This window comes from Grammomys surdaster, unplaced genomic scaffold, assembly GCF_004785775.1.
Source record: "Grammomys surdaster isolate TR1022 unplaced genomic scaffold, NIH_TR_1.0 168, whole genome shotgun sequence".
NCBI lineage: Eukaryota > Metazoa > Chordata > Mammalia > Rodentia > Muridae > Grammomys > Grammomys surdaster.
This window is the reverse complement of record NW_021604616.1, coordinates 4134381-4150960: the sequence shown is the minus strand read 5'-3', so window position 1 is coordinate 4150960 and position 16580 is coordinate 4134381. Positions and strand designations below refer to the sequence as shown.

At 37.3% G+C, this 16580-nt stretch overlaps 1 protein-coding gene across 3 annotated transcripts in view; it reads right to left on the bottom strand.

Annotated features, from left to right (window-relative positions):
* Nucleotides 1-12936, bottom strand: part of Themis (thymocyte selection associated) — a 176330-nt gene extending 163394 nt beyond the window's left edge. For all 3 annotated transcript variants that reach the window (XR_003711309.1, XM_028766458.1, XM_028766459.1), the window contains exon 1: nt 12655-12936. Coding sequence is in view for 2 of the 3 variants with exons in the window: in XM_028766458.1 (XP_028622291.1) it covers nt 12655-12745 (91 nt within the window). In the remaining variant the exon portion in view is untranslated. The remainder of the gene's footprint in view (nt 1-12654) is intronic.
* Nucleotides 12937-16580: the final 3644 nt, after the last annotated feature.

The window sequence follows — 16580 nt, the reverse complement described above, 5'->3', positions numbered from 1 at the left end:
AACTCAAGAACAGAATGTGGAAGACAAAGGATGTGGGAAATTGTATGTTTAGTAAGCCTCACCGACAAGTGGTTTAGCCAAACTGATGTGTGTTAAGAAGCTTCACAGAAACATGAAAAGAATTCTAGAAAAGCTTTAATGAGACTAGCCTACACATTTGTGTAATGGTGGGAAAAACACAGGCATAGCTGGGGAAAAGACCAGTAGATCAGAAGCTTAACTAATGGGACAGAAACAACGTGGGACTTTGTTACTGACTGAAGTGTGTATTTTGAGAGGGAAAAATAAATGGAACTCCACGAGAAGATGTTTACAGAGGAGTGACATATTCTAATACACATATCAGACACATGACTCAGGATATAGGGTGGAAGACAGACTTTAGGCTTCCAAGGATGCAATCAGGAAGGCAAGTTCGGTGGAAATTTGGATAATCCTAGCACAAACTTCTGATGGCTTAAACTAAGGCAATAATTCAACATAGTGCAAAGAGATAAGATTCTGGAAAAAGCATGGGAGTAAGAGATCACCGTCAATGATTCTCCCTTTAAAAATTCATTTACACTTTTGTGAAAATTAGATAATACATAAAAATAATACAAAAATATAAAAATGAAAACATTTTTTTGTAGTGCTACCAATAGTTTTATGCCTCCCCAGTTACCAAAATGCCAACCACATGCATATAATTTTATAAGGTGAAAACTAAGTCTTAAAAAAATTAGAAGGATTGAAATGCACTGAGCATTTGCCAAAATTTTGATAACTACAAGAAAACCAAAATGATGGTATATATCAAATAAATAGTGGTAATGTTAACAAAAAAGAAAAATAGTCAAGAAGCCACAGAAAAAGATTTCCTAAATGCTACATGGGGATTTCACTTCTTCATGAAGAGATGGGAAACAGTATTACTCCAGAAAGTTCTCTGAAAATATGTGATTCAGATATGCTAATATCTAATTATTTATAATTGATAAGAGCTTCCCTCCTAATCATAATAAATATAACATTGTGTCATTGTTACAGTGAGAAAGTTTAGGGTATGTTGAAGGTTACATTTTCTAAAGAACGCCAAGATAGTAGGGATTTCAGCAATAACACATACAATGTATTGTGCTCCACACCCAGCAGAGGCTGTGGATGACAGGGTCTCTGTTTGTTGTAGTTACTTAGCAACTAAGGCTGTTGGGGATTCCATTTTGAGAGTCTACAAGGATAGTATATGGGAAATTATGCACTGGTTCTTAAAGCATATATTCCTAAGTAGCACTCCCTGTAGCTCATATCGTCACCCATGTAACTAAGTCATATTATCTCAAGAGAGAAAAAAGAAATATGGCTCTAACGTATTCAAAAGTAAAATACATTGAGACCTTTAAATGTTTTCTCTTATCTGTTTCTCGATGATAAACTAACTTTCAAATAACTTTCAAATTACAGAGATGAACTTACCCTTCACATGTTGTAACTATCCAGGGCTTGAATCCCAAATAGTTCATGGTTAATATGGTAAAGACAACTTTAGAATTGGTTGGCCTCTAACCACTTGTTACATAGTAGGCAACAGCTCTGCAAGACATCTACATAGAAATTTGAGAACTGGAGATTGCAGATCGTATGAAGAAAGGACCACTCCTAACCCAAGCTTCTCAGTTGGGTGCAGTTATTCCTTTTCCAAGATGACTAAGATTAGAATTATGAAGATGTTTTGCACATGTGAAGTTATATCCATAAACATTAATTATAAACCTGCTTTGTACATCTATTACATATGTATATATTGGGCTTTTCTGAGCTATTCTTTCTGGCTGCCCTGAAAAAAATAGTACTGAAATTATTTAAATTACAATCATCAGCATCACATTTCAGAGCACTTAGTGAGCATATTCAGTAGTTAAAATATTTATTTTCAATTATTTTCAGTCCCTATCTTTTCACAAGAATATCAGTAATTAATGCTATAACAAAATCATAGTTTTGTAGAAGAAAAATAGATGAATATTCTGAATTAAAAAGTTGAGTTATTTAAATCACAATTACTTTATCTTTACTCATTTACAATTTTATATCATATATGCTCTAGAATGAATACAAATATCAATAGAATAATATGTGTATGAAGTATACATCCTTTTATCAATGGTAAGATTTTTGGTCAAATAAATCCTGATAATTTGGATCATTCATAGATCATTCTAGTCTTGAATAAGCTTTCTACTGCTTCTGAGATTTATACTTAGGTAAATTAATCTGTATTTAGATTAAACAGGAATGTATTTGACTCTCCTCCCTGTACTCTGTCCAATACTTACTTTTTCATTCAATAGCTTTCATCAAATCCCCATACACATCCTTCAGTCCTTTCCCTGCTTCACACTTCCTAAAGCCCTACAATTAAAAACGTGGCTTGGACTGCCTTTGCCTTTTTTTTTAACAGTCCAGCCATTGCCCTTCTTCCGGTTCCCCCTCCCACCATTCTTCATCTCAGTCCTCCTCCCCCTTGCCTCCGAGAGCGCCCCCCCCCCACACCATACCTCTCCCTTCCCTGGGGCCTAAGCGCATCTTCTCCCACCAAAACCAGACCAAGCGGTCCTCTGCTATGTAAGTGTAGGGGTTTCAGACCAGCCTGTGTATGCTGCCTGGTTGGCGGCTCAGTCAGAAGCCCTTGCCTTTTCCAGCCTAAACCAGAGCCCCATTTCCCTCTGTGTTGGTGTGTGCTCCCCTAATCTGTGTCCTCCTCCTTTCCATTTGCTCCACTCTCACCTGCTCTCCAGAGCAGACACTAATCTTTCCAAAGGGTCCCTTACCCATCGCCTACAACACAATCTTTGGTGTTGAATTCCATGCCTTACTTCCTATACGTTCCGAGTACAAGGGTTTTTTTTTTTCTCCTACTCAAATAGGTCAAAAGTCGTTTAAAGTCCAAATGATTTTTCCCCATCTGTTCTTTCCAGATCTCTCAATTTCCACATCGTCTGAGCTCCTCAGAAGGTCTTTCCCGACCACCTACCTCATCTTATAGGTAGCCCTGTTTGCATCAGCCCCAACACCTGGTGTTAAGTTGTCAGTCTCTATTGTCTTCCATGCTTTGACCACCATTATCTTCTAAATCTCTCCCCTCAATTGCTCTGTCTGAATCTCACGTCTCTCATCCCTGCCACCCTCCACCCCCCTTGTTAACCGCGTGAAGCAAGCTCTTCGCAGGTTTGTACTTGCTCTGTCCTCAACAAGAGTGTGATTTCCCCAGATGTTTGCAGTGCGCATTTCCTCCGTGTATTCAGACCCCTGTTCAAATTTTGTTTCATCAGAGCTGTCGGGACCCAGGGGAGAAACCTCAGGGCCTTGATTTAGGTTTAAGGGAAATGAACAGTTCAGCCTACATTTTGGAAGCAAGGATGTAACGACTTTTAACCCATTTGAGTAGGAGAAAAAAAAATCCTTGTATGAGGGAAGAATAAAATTAAGGGGTGAATCCTGATCACCCTAATATAGCTCTCTTTTCTGATGCATTGACTCTATTAGCATGCATTTAAATGTATAATTTCTCCAAAAAGAGAGGAACTTTGCATTTTGTTCCTAAATGTAATTTTGGCCTCTTTGGCAATAATTTCTGATAATGGATTTTTATACAAGGTACTCCATGCTGACATAAGCTTAGTCTGTAAAATTTGTTTCAATGAACCTTCTCATGTAGATACCACTTTTTATTCTTTGTAATTTTATTTTGAAGTTAATTTCTAAGGATCTGGGTTTTGTGCATATTTCACATGCTAGTCCAACTACCTAACTGCTACATAGAATCTCAGTGAAGGTTATGTACCTGTCAACTGGCTCCCCTTGGTTCTGCATGCATACCTACATGTAGCTAATTTTCATTTTGCTTTTGGTTTTTGATACAAGGTATCACTATGAAGCCCAGGCTAGCCTCCAACCTAATATCTTCCTGCTTCCTGTTCTTGTTTCCTGAGTGTAGAATTACAAGAGTATACCACAAACTGGCTTCCTGTATGGAGTTTCATAAATCATTTTTATACCTTTTACCTTTAAAAAGGTAAGTAAAGACTTATTGTTTAATGACCACTTTGTTAGTAGTGCACATTATAACACACAATAATAAATAAATAAATCACTTATATGGCATATGAATTGCTCTACATATTTAAATTTTTATATTTTATATTTACTTTATGTTGACAAGAATTAGAAAGTAGGGATATGTATAACCTGTCTATTGCATTTACCATGGATATATCCTTTGGTTTGAAGCTTATCATAATCTAGGTCTTTGTTGTTGTTTTTGTTGTTCTACAGATTTTTTTGTTTTAGCTTTAATTTTTTAAGATGTATTTATTTTTCTTTTATTGGTATTAATGCTCTGCATACATTTCTATCTATGTACCATGTGTGTGCCTGGTGCCTGAGAAAGTTGGAGCTTCTTTAACTAAATTTACAGAGGGTGGAGCTGCCGGGTGGGTGGGATCCCAACCTGGGTCCTCAGTAAGGCCAGTACAGACAGTGCTCTTCGCCCCTGAGCCTTCTCTACAGTACCCGAGAAAGGTGCTTTTCTATGTTTCTAGTTTAATATTTTGTAAGGCTTTTTAGGGGGTTTTTGTTAATGTCTTAATTGTTACTCACACCCACACCCACACCCCCGTGTCCCCTCTGTATTGTGTATGAAGCATTAAGATTCAAATTAGCTGGGTTTTGTTTTGTTTTGCTTTGTTTGTGTAGAAGTGGTTGATAAGGTTTCCTACCAGATATCACTATTATGTAGTGATAATCACAGTTATGATTCACAAGAGGATTTCTGTGGGCTACTCACTCATCTGGCTGAATATGTTCACCTCATCTCTGTCTCATCCTTTAGGGTGAGGCGAATCCTCACTTTGACAACAGAGGACAAGGCAAACACTACATGCTGAAGGATAGGATCCTGGCTCATCTTTAATTTACTCAGGAGTCAGAGTCCTGAGTTCATGACCTATAGCTTTGCTCCACATTAATAGGACAAGAGTACCTTCCAAAAATGAGTCACAAGTTGTATGCCAGAATGTTCTAGCATGGTTCCGGCTACCGTGGTTGTTTTTAGTTAAAAGAATTCAGTCTGGTACCACAGAACCTCACATCACCTCATGTCTGTTGTTTTCAATTTCCGCTTCTCTGTAGCCTTAAAGTAGGACATGTTTCATACCGTAATGTATAGTGAAGAGCAGACAATTAAAAGAAAAAGCCATTAATACCTTGTTCTCCAATGAAATGGAATAAAACGCATTCAAAGCAAAAGAATAGCTAAATTAAATCCTACAGGAATAATAAACAAGTTGCCACTGAATTTAAAAGTAAATAAATTATCATTGGAGTTGAGAATGAATGAAAGCTAAAGTGGTAATCCCAGCTTGCAATCCTGGCAAAGCATCCTAGAGACTAAGGCAAGAGAATCCAGTGTGAGGCCAACTCGACTCTCTCAAAGTAAAAGGAATTGAAAAAAGAGACAGAGTGTGTCTCGGGCTAGGCTACAGGGCAAGGTCCAGTCTGAAAAAGACACATGGCAAAAGCACATAGATAAACACTTTAGCATTAAATATGATTATCAAGAAGGAAGTAATGATTTTAAATGACTACAGGTCAATATTTAGAGACAGGGAGATTCTAAGAGAGCAGACTTGAGAACAGAAAGTCATGAAAACTGGATCAGAAATCAATGAAAGAAACAAAAAAAATAGAGAATATTAATGAAACCAAACTGTCTTCTTTCCAAATAATTTCACATTTGAGAGTCTTACAGGTAAGTTCTACCACATTTTCAAGACGTTAAATCTCATCTTTTAGAAGATTAATTACCTTAGAAAACAGAAAACAGTAATATCTACAGTGCTCATTTCAGAAAGCTAAAACTATCTTGGTCTAAAATAGATAAGTCTACTGGCTACTTTAATTATTGTTAAATATGAAAATCCTGAATATAAATGTATACAGCCAGCCTTGTTAGCACAGCGGATAGAGTAGTCCAGCTGAAACTGTGGTGCTGAGGCCAACCCTGGTGAGCTGAGTTGATAGAGGCCATCTTGTTGGCCCTCAGACAGGATTCTGGAATTCTGACTAGTAGTTTTGTTTCTGGAGGCCCTAGCCACTAAAAAGGGTGTTCAAGACCCAGGTTACTGAAGGTGTTAGCAGTAGCCGTGGGGAAGCTGTTGACTGACATAGGCCTTAATGAGAGATGGTTTTTGATCCCATCCTCAGTGTGCTACTTTCAATGAGCAACTGGGTCCTACATAACCCTGAGACCTTCTGGAAAGGTTCTTCACTCTAATGCTTGTCCTGTGGAAGCAGTGGGATATCCCAACTTCCCTGACACATGGCCTTACATATATAACAAGCTCTCACCCAAGTTCTTCAAGAGGTTCACTGATAAATATTTAAAGCCAATTTGAACAAAGTATATGTGTAAATTGAGTGTGAGTTTGTGTGTGTGCATATGAATGTTTGTGTTTGTGTGTATGAGTGTCTGTGTGTGTGTATGTTACAGTTAAAGGTAAGTCAGATAAACAGATTTAAGAGAGAAAACCATGTTATTAGCTTAATGATAAATACCATTAATTTCAAAACCAATTTATCATGTAAATACCTACCAAACAAGGAAAGGAAAGGAATTTCTTAAGTAAAAAATAAATACCAGCTCTTAGAAGTTAATAAAGGAATTTCAGATGTTTTTCTTTATGACTAAGATAAGACAGGGATTCCCATTCTCATTGTAGCTCTGCTCTGTACAGCAAAAGTAAGAAGAACCCAAAAAATAGCTACAAGCAAGACAACCCTTGATGACTTGAGAGGACACCAGTCTCTACTTAGGTGAGCCAATGATGTAAAAAAAATGACACGCTACAAGAATTCATATGAGAAATTTTCACTATGCTGACAGTATCTGATGGCATCCTCTACTTCAGTGAGAATGAATAGGGAAAAAAAGCAATGTTATCTGGTTACTATAGCAGCAAGAGTACACATGTTCTCGTGAGGGTGATCTAGAAACCAGCCTAGGATACATGACCACTCTATGCCGACATTTCCTGAGCTCTAGTAAAAGATCTAGAAATTATTTTGTATTTTGATTACTTTCAAAGATCTTTTAATTAGTCTTAATTGTACGAATATGTGCTTGCCTGTGGGTAGGATCAGACTCTCTGGAGATAGACTTGCTCCAGGGATGAGCCACCAAGCTTGGGTCCTCTAAAGAGCACTATGCTACCTGAATCACTGAGCCATCTCTTCAGCCCATTGTTTTTGTTTTATTTTTGTTTTTAATAAAAATAAACAATTTTCCTAGGTCAGATGCTTTTACTAAAGAATTGGGAACATAGTTTCAATTACTACTTTTTAGAAATCCTTGCTGAAAAAAATTACCTTCATTGGTGAAATGGTGTGTTACAGATGCTTTCTCTGGGTATAAAGTGACAGCATGAACTTTACTGCTAACCCTATTTGGTTTCATGCTAGAAATGCTAACCAGTGTTCCAACGGAAAGAAGAAAATACAGTCCAGAAAGGAGAAATCATATCTGACCAGTTTTGATGTGTCTAAAATATCAACAATAACCTAAATATTTTAAAATTCAGCAAACACAACAAACAAAAACATGGAAGAATTCCTAGTTTTTTGTTTGGCTTATTTTATTGCTTTCTTTTTCTTTGTTTTTCTTTTTTTTTCTTTTTGAGCTAGTTCACCACTCCATATCTTAGGCTAGCCTGAGACTGCTTATTCCAGGATGGCCTCCAAACTTTAGCCTCGGTTTCCCCAGTGCTAGGATAGGCATAAGCCTCCATGGTTGCTTAAATACTCAGAATAAATGTGAAAACAATGAAAAGATCAACAACAAAAGCACCAACTGTACTGCCCATAAAGGAAAGAGACTCAACTTGAGAGGCCCATAGATTAGAATGCTTAATTTACAAGGATGTTAATTTTCTCTAAATGATACACTGCTGATCAGAATTCATAGAGGACTTGCGTGGAGATTGACAATTAATTCTAAAATGTATATGAAAACTTGAAGAGCCCAATTTGAAATATAAAAACACATTGGCAGGTTTATTCCACATTAGCTGTTTTCAGTTTGACTGTACTTTAGAGTCATCAGGGAGATGTCTAGGACCTGCCAGTGATACCTTAACTCTCACATAATTAAATCCTTACTTGTAGAGACACATCCAGATGATGATCATCTTAAAAACATGTCAGATGTTTCAAATGTGCAATCAAGTTTGAGAACCACAGTCCCGCAGCACAGCCGTATACGGCATAGGAGCTGAATCTTCTGTAACGCTGCAGATTCACGTGCATTCAGGCAGGGAAACTGTGTAAAGATCAGGCCTGTGACTGAAGAAGCAGACAAGGCACTGGAAAAGACCCTGGTCTGATGCATAGTATTCATGACTACGGGGCACAGTACAGCATTAGCAAAAAGAGTTTTTTAGCCAGGTGATACTGTCTAATACTACCACTTGAGAGCCAAGGGCAAGGGGATTTCTGAAAGTTCAAAACCAGCTTGGTGCACATAGTGAATACCTGGACAACCAGGGCTACATAGAAAGATACTCTCTGTCTCTCTGTCTCTCTGTCTCTCTGTCTCTCTCTGTCTCTCTGTCTCTGTCTCTGTCTCTGTCTCTCCCTCTCCCTCTCCCTCTCCCTCTCCCTCTCTCTCTCTCTCTCTCTTCCTCCTTTCCTCCCTTCCTCAATGTCACTGTACAAATTAGCTCTCTAAAAAAATGGTATAGAGCTTAGCCCTCCTTTCAAAGCATATACGATACAATCAATTCTATGCAGAGAATACATATTAAGGAAAGGTTAAGGAAAGAGTAGATAATTGAATTTCTAGAGGCTAATGTATTGTTCCACAATTCATAGTAAAGAAAAATGTCCTTAGCAACATATAATAGAAATGTAATTGTAAATTGAGACCTATCAGTAAAATTGAAAACTTCACCTGATCAAAAGGTACTCCTGAGAAAGTGAAATGCTAAGCTAAGCACTGGGAGATGATACTCAGAACAGAAATCAGATTGTCATATGTATGTGTACATATATACATATTATCAAGTCATTAAAAATGTATAAAGCCTAATATAAATGAGCCATACCTAGGAACCATGTCCTAAAGAGAATCTGCAAACATCATAGAATAGAAATGAAAATGTCCTTGATCTCAGTAGACAAAAGGCAGACGTGAACTAAAACCTGATCTCCCAGAAGTATACCTGCCAGAAAGACTAAAATCAAGACGACCAATCACAGGAAATGTCTTCAGGTTAGCAGGAGCTCTCAAGAGACTTCTGATGGAAATGTAGAATGAAGAATCACTAGGGAACTTTTCTTTCACTACCCACCAAGCACTATACACATACCATTCAACATCACAATCTTACGTATATTCTTATATCCTTGTCAACACGGATATATAATAATTTCATGATAAAACACTAGCAGTGACTTTAATCCAAGTGCCCATCAACAGTAGAATGGGTAAGTAAATTTTGCTATATTCCTCCAACGCTATATTATTATACTCTACTGGTACTTATGGCCTGTATCTATATACCTGGATTCTCTGTTGGCTGAAGCAGAAGAATTGCAAACTGAAGACATGCTTGGACTACAGAGAGAATCCAAAGCCCCCTTATGAAGCTAAGTGAGACGCTGTATCAAAATGAAAAGCGAGAAGAGAGTTGGGACTATTACTTAATGGTAGAGCCCTTGCCTAGCGTGCACAGAGGCCTTAGTTTCTATCCCCAGTACTAAGATAGGAAAGAAGAAGGAAAGAAGGAAAGAAGGAAAAAAGAAAGAAAGAGAGAGAGAGAGAGAGAGAGAGAGAGAGAGAGAGAGAGAGAGAGAAAGGAAAGAAAGACTATACACTAAAAATAAATTGTATAGAATAATACAGATTACCTTTACAACACATGTATGCCGACTAAAAGAGTGCATACTATAATTTTCCATTTACATAAAGCTTATGAGGGAACAGAAGTCATGGAGTATTGGTTAAGTTGGGCAAGGGAGTAGATAATAATTGTTTGTTTGCTTTTTTTGCTTTGTTTTGTTTTTTTTCAAGACATGGTTTCTCTGTGTAGCCCTGGCTGTCCTGGAACTCACTCTCTAGACCAGGCCGGCCTCGAACTCTACTTGTGTTTTTCTACTTTGAATGATGGTTACATGGATGTGCTTACTGTGTGATAATTCATTTTAATTATGTGGTAGCATAGTAGTAAAGTCATAAAGAATAAAGACAATGATAGACAATGATATGAACATTCTTCTTTTATAAAATATAAGATTAATATTTCTTCAAGTTGCCGGGCGGTGGTGGCGCACGCCTTTAATCCCAGCACTTGGGAGGCAGAGGCAGGCGGATTTCTGAGTTCGAGGCCAGCCTGGTCTACAGAGTGAGTTCCAGGACAGCCAGGGCTACACAGAGAAACCCTGTCTCGAAAAACAAAACAAAAAAAAATATTTCTTCAAGTTAATATATAAAATCATCACTATCCAATAAAATTCTACAATAGATTTCTTAAAGAAGCAATTGTTATTTTTCTATGTGCACTTTAAATATCTGTAAACAACTAAGTTAACGTTGGAACATGGAGTAACACTAATTTCATATTTGGCATTTAAAACATGTATATTATTGGCCAAAAATAATTTTTAAAAAATGATTAACAGAACAGAGGAGGTATTTCAAAGACAAATGTTGCACATGCATATTATCTGATTTGGAAGCAACAAAAAGGTACTAGGAAATCAGCTGATGATATACAGAAATGTAAAATTGGGTCCCTGTACATCACATAGCAATGAATCCTGCAAATAACTTAAAATCCAAATATAAAATCCGAAACTATGAAACTGCTATCAAAACTCTTCCTAGTTGTGTAGAAAGACATCTTCCATAAAGCCCTAAAAGGGTAAACAAAAATCAACTGATAGCTGACTTAAATGTATACGTTCCTACATGAAAGGAGGAAGACAGAATAAAAGACAGCCTGATCTCAAACAATCAACTCACAAAATCTCACATAAAACCTCGTAATAATCTGAGGACAAATACTACCAGTCCATTACCTTTCATGGGTATGCAGGTATGTAGGTGTGCATGTATCAACCTGCTTTGTTTTGGTAAGGTAAGACTGAATAAATATTCCCCGATTTGTGATAGGGTTACATCTTGATAAGCCCACTGGGAACTGAAAACATCCATACTCCCAAATATATTAGATACACCCAACAACTCACAATCTCAGCTCAATCTGTTCTACCATAATTATGTGCAGTCCATGCATTACAGTGAGTGAAACCATTTGACAAAATGCCCATTTTATATTACCAAATGTTTAGTCTTCCATATGACTTATTGACTACTTTACTTAAAATGGAAAACAAAAACTGGATGATTTGTGGAGTTCCACTGTAGTGAAAAGTCAAAAAATTGGAACTCTAACCATTGGAAGTCTGGAACAGCCTGTGAGTGGGAAAGCTCACATGCCAACCATTCCTTCTAGCAGTTTGACTAGACCCAGTTCTTTGATTTGCTTTACTTCACCCCTTTTTGTAAGCAAAGAATCCATATCTAACTAGAAAATATTTTCAGAACCTTGTATGTAACCAAACTAAAAACTTTTGTTTTGTTTTGTTTTGTTTTGTTTTGTTTTAAGACAAGGCTTCTCTCTGTAGCACTGGCTGTCCTGGAACTTGCCCTGTTGACACAGCTGGCCTTGAACTCACAGAAATCCATCTACCTCTGCCTCCTGATTGCTGATACTAAAGGGCTGTACCACCATCATCCAGCCCAAACTAACTTTAAAATATTAGCATACACACTAGGAGATTTTACATACTGCAGTAAGTTACATCAAAATTCACCAGCTTAGTATTCAATAATATTCTTTGAACTTTGACTTTTCAACACAAATTTTAAAAGATAGTCTCTGATCAATAGGGACTAATTTCTTTATCTTTAAATAAAATTCCCATTATTCAAGGACATTGGAGAAAGTCACTACAGGAAGAGGAGCCCAAGCATAAGGCAAGCTTAGAAGTCCAAACTTGGCAGCATTTCGAGACTGTGCCCTTGATAGGCAAAATCATTTTGGGTGAAACAAAACACAAAACAAGTTTGGTAGTGCTTGGGTTTTTGTTTTGTTGTTGCTATTTTTAATAGTCTAGAAACAAGCATCAGCAATATTAAACTTTCTTTTTTACCCAATGACAATTAATTTCAAAAAGTAAGGCAGAGGCAGAACATCATTTGTTTGCACCTGTTGAATGCCTAGCAAGAAAAAAAAATGGCAGTTCACAAAGTTCCACTTCCCCATCTTTCTTAGAGCCTTAGTTTCTCCTTTCTTCACCAGCTGCTGGGTCTCCACTATTCAGCAGTTTGTTAGTGTGTGTGTGTGTGTGTGTGTGTGTGTGTGTGTGTGTGTGTAAAATTTTCCTTCAGACAACTTGGATTTGGATTTGCTGCTTGTGCTGCTGTTTGAACCTTAGTATCACAACCCTGAGCTATCACACAGCCTTCCACATATTCCTTAGTAAAACCTCTGACAAATTCCCAAGAGACTTTATAGGAACACTCTATCAAAGTTAAAGAATTAGAGAGATACTTACCTTCAAAATAGATGCCTGACTGGATTTCTAGGACCCTGGGAAGGGTCCTTAGGTCAAGGGAGTGGACAAATTCTTCCAGAGATAAAGCCATTGCTGTGCCTTGGATGGTGTACAGACCTGATCTTTACAAAACCTTGTGGCTTCTAGATGTCAATTGTCTACCGTTGCTATCTTTGCTCATAATTTCCCAGACAGGCAGAATGTGAAAGGGGAGCCAAATCAGGGTAGAACAGCCCAAAGGTGGGGAGGTTCTTGTCTGCAGAAGCTGGTCTTCACAGTTTCTACCTGGGGCAGGGAGGAGGTCACAGGAAAGCCAAGCCCAGGACGAATCAGCTCAAGCAGCGGAAGAACTATAGGCAGGAGACAGTGGGTAAAGCTCTTTTTGTTCTCCCTGTGCTGCATTTCCTTCTGACACCGAAGTAGATCAAATGGGGGTGGGGTATGTTTGTCTGAACTGACACTACTCAAGGTAAGGAGATTGGCAAGTTACTGGTTCTTGTGTATCCACAGCAGAGGCAAGATTGTGAACAGAGTGGTCTGTGCATGACCACCAGATGTGGCCGGAATGCAGGCACAATGTCTTACCTTAAATATGGCGCTACATCAATTTGTTGCCTCTGCATTTGGATTCTAGCTTCATGATTTATTTGCAAAGTCGTGGTGCTTTTACATTAAACTTGGTTACAAAAGAAGCTGTTGTCAGCTGTTTTTTTTTTCTTTTTTCTTTTTTTTTTTAGAACTGATACTCTGAGGAGGCATGGAAACTACCTTTTATCTTTCTACATTAAAATTTTTGCTGAAGCTTAAAGGAAGGGAGAGATGTTATACTAAAAGTGACTGAGGAATTAATATAGTAAATTGATGGGAACTTTCTGGCTTCTGCACTGGAAAGTATTTAAAGCAGTGCTTAGAAAAAAGATTCCTGAGTCTAGCACTACTTACAAGCAAAAATAAATAAATTAAATAAAATAAAAATAAAGCAAAAAATAAAAACAAAACAAAAAAGAAGGCACTACTTACAAGAAGTATGTCTGCTTCCTCTTTGGAACTCACTTGTTAAATGTAGATTTAAATAAATTGTACAAGCCTCAAATTGCACAAATTTGTTTTTGTGATCTAAATTTAAAGTTGAAAAATGCCCAAAGTCAAAGGAAAAAATAACAGAAACCATGTGAAAACTAATTTTTAAACATTAAAATCAATCATTCTGTTTACTTTGATTTTTCTTTGTTTTTTAAAACAGTTTTTTTCTCTGGAGACCAGGCTGGGCTCAAACTCCTGCCAGTCCTTTTTGCCTCTGTCCTAGACTTACAGGCACGTGTCACCACATAGGAGGTTTGTTGTGGTGGCGCTAGTATTCTTTTTTTTTAATGCTTCCTGTTCTTTGTACCTAATTCAAACAGCATCTTAGAGGTTACACATACCATTTGAAGTGAGACTGTCTGTTTTGTAGGCAAATAAAGGAAGCTTGGTTGATGGTCATAGAGTTGAACTATGCTGGGTTCTGGATACATTGCCTGATCATGATAGAGCATCTACCAATTGCTTGCAGATCTTCCTAGTCATAGTCAGGCCTTGTAGCAACTTGCTAACCTGCATTCTAGGCAAAACTAGGGTTAATGTGGGAAATGCAACAAATATTCTTTGCTAATAACTTTTATGTAATCACTTGAAACATTTTCCCTAAATCTCCCAAGCTTGATAAATCTATCTTCTGTCTTCTTCTTGCCAAAGTCTGGGCCTCTCATTTGACTGAAAACACTATTTATAGCCTACTGGAATATTTCATAGGGTTTTACAATATGGAAAGGGCTGCCTCTTGAAAAATCATACGTTTTATTAGAGTTTGTGCTGCAGTAAATTTATTTGATATGTAATCAGTGCTGGATTTCATCTGATGTCTTTAACATCTAACTCAAGTTTCTACTCTTGTAGCCAACACTAGAAGATTTCACTATATCATCAGATATATGGATTCATTCTGTCCCTGCTCCTGCTTTATACAGAGAGATCCTTCTTGTATCTTAGAATCTGTTTCTCCCATATTTACAGTCATAAAATTAATGACTCCCCCATCTTTGAGTGCCAAGCCAGAAGGTTTAAAGTTGTGTGTGAACAGACAATTTTTACAGTCTCCAGATCCTCAAGCTCTATGAGTGACAGCCCTCAAGCCCACTCCTCTGACCTGGTCCTGTATTGCCATTGTTGCCACCTTAGCTCTAGTTGTTACTACCTCTCAAAGACACTGTGATATAACGATAAAGGAGAGAAATTACTTGAACTGAAGCATAGTAAAAAAAATTACTGAAGTTCAGTCACTACCACAGGAATGGTCTGCTTAATCATAGTCAGACCAATGAGAGTTCAGAAGTCAACCGATTGTACATTACAATTTCCAATCTGCAGAAAGTAGAATCTCATGCCAGTGAGAAAGGAAGATGCATTTAACCAATGATTGTTAAATATGTGAGGGAAAAGAGACTTTCAAAACATTCCATGGAAAGAAATGAAATGAAGATAAATTTTAAACTTAGATTTAAATGTAAAAAAGCCAAAGTCAGAATGTTATAAAGTATGAATGAGGGTCTAGAAGAAGTGTTCTCAAGTATTATTTGAAGTCTTAAAAGAGAAGACTAATAAGTTGGACACAAACATTGGAAATCTATAACAATTTTCTATAAATCAAAATGAAATTTTAACCAAAATTTCAAAGAATTCACTCAACATAAACAATCAATCAATGCCCTGAATGTCCAATTAGTACAAACCAATCAGGGTTCAGAATAAAGGTGCTTGGAGACTTTCCCAATTCTTCCACTAAACTCTTTGGGAAACTTAAAATCTTTTAAGAGCAATTGTAAGGAGCTGATGAGTTTCGAGAGTAGTGCAGACAGAAGCCCAAGATCCTGGAAGGTGGGGTGCCATGAGAAGAACTTGGTGTTGTAACTCTCTCCTCCCAAACATTTGTTGTTAGTATTTGGTACCAATAGAGAGGCTAAGAAACTCCACAAAGACTGAGAAGGAGAAACTGTCTCAAGTTTCTAGCAGCATCTGGCTGCTAGAGACACCAAATAAAATTTGCAGCAAAATTCAGGATAAGAAACAGAAATATTCTATTTGTCCTACTCAAAGACTGAGTGTGAGAGTGAGACTGTATGAATAGGGAAAAAGTCAAGCAATGCATCCAAGAGTATGTCAGAGCTGAAACTGCCTAAGAGAGGGAGGAACACCTCTAAACACGAGCAATGGAAGGCACCACACACAAAGGTGGAGGTAGAGCACTCAGAGTAATTAGATAAATACACATGCATGCATATCTTTAAAAAGACATCTGGAATTCAACAATAGTATTTTACAATACAGTATGGATAGCATAATATAAAACAATAGCACACAGAATTGGAGTGGAACTGGCAAGAAGAACAAACTCATGAAGTAATTGTTAGACTTAGTTCTGAATTTAACCTTACTGAACATTATGGGTACAGGTCTATAACCTACAGCTTCAGATACTTTGTAGGCTAGTGTGGAAAATCATATTAGCCCAGGAACCACAGGCTGGGAAACTCAGCAAGATTCTGTCACAGATAAAAATATACTAGAATGAACTAAGAGGAACTGAAGAAGTAGTTCAGAGGTTTAGAGTACTGGTCACTCTTCTGGATGGCATAGGTTGAATTCCAGTATCCACATGGCAGCTCATAGCTAAATGCAACTCCAGTTCAAGAGAATTCTATATGCTTTTTATTTTCATGCCTTTGTGAGTACCATACATGCATATGGGACACAGCCATACACATACAGGCAAAACATACACACCGCATGTGCTTATAACATAAATAATAATAAAACATGAAAAAATAATAAAAGAACCTTGATCACATGTTCAAAGTTCAAAATTAGAAGATAAGAATTTCAGCTGAGAA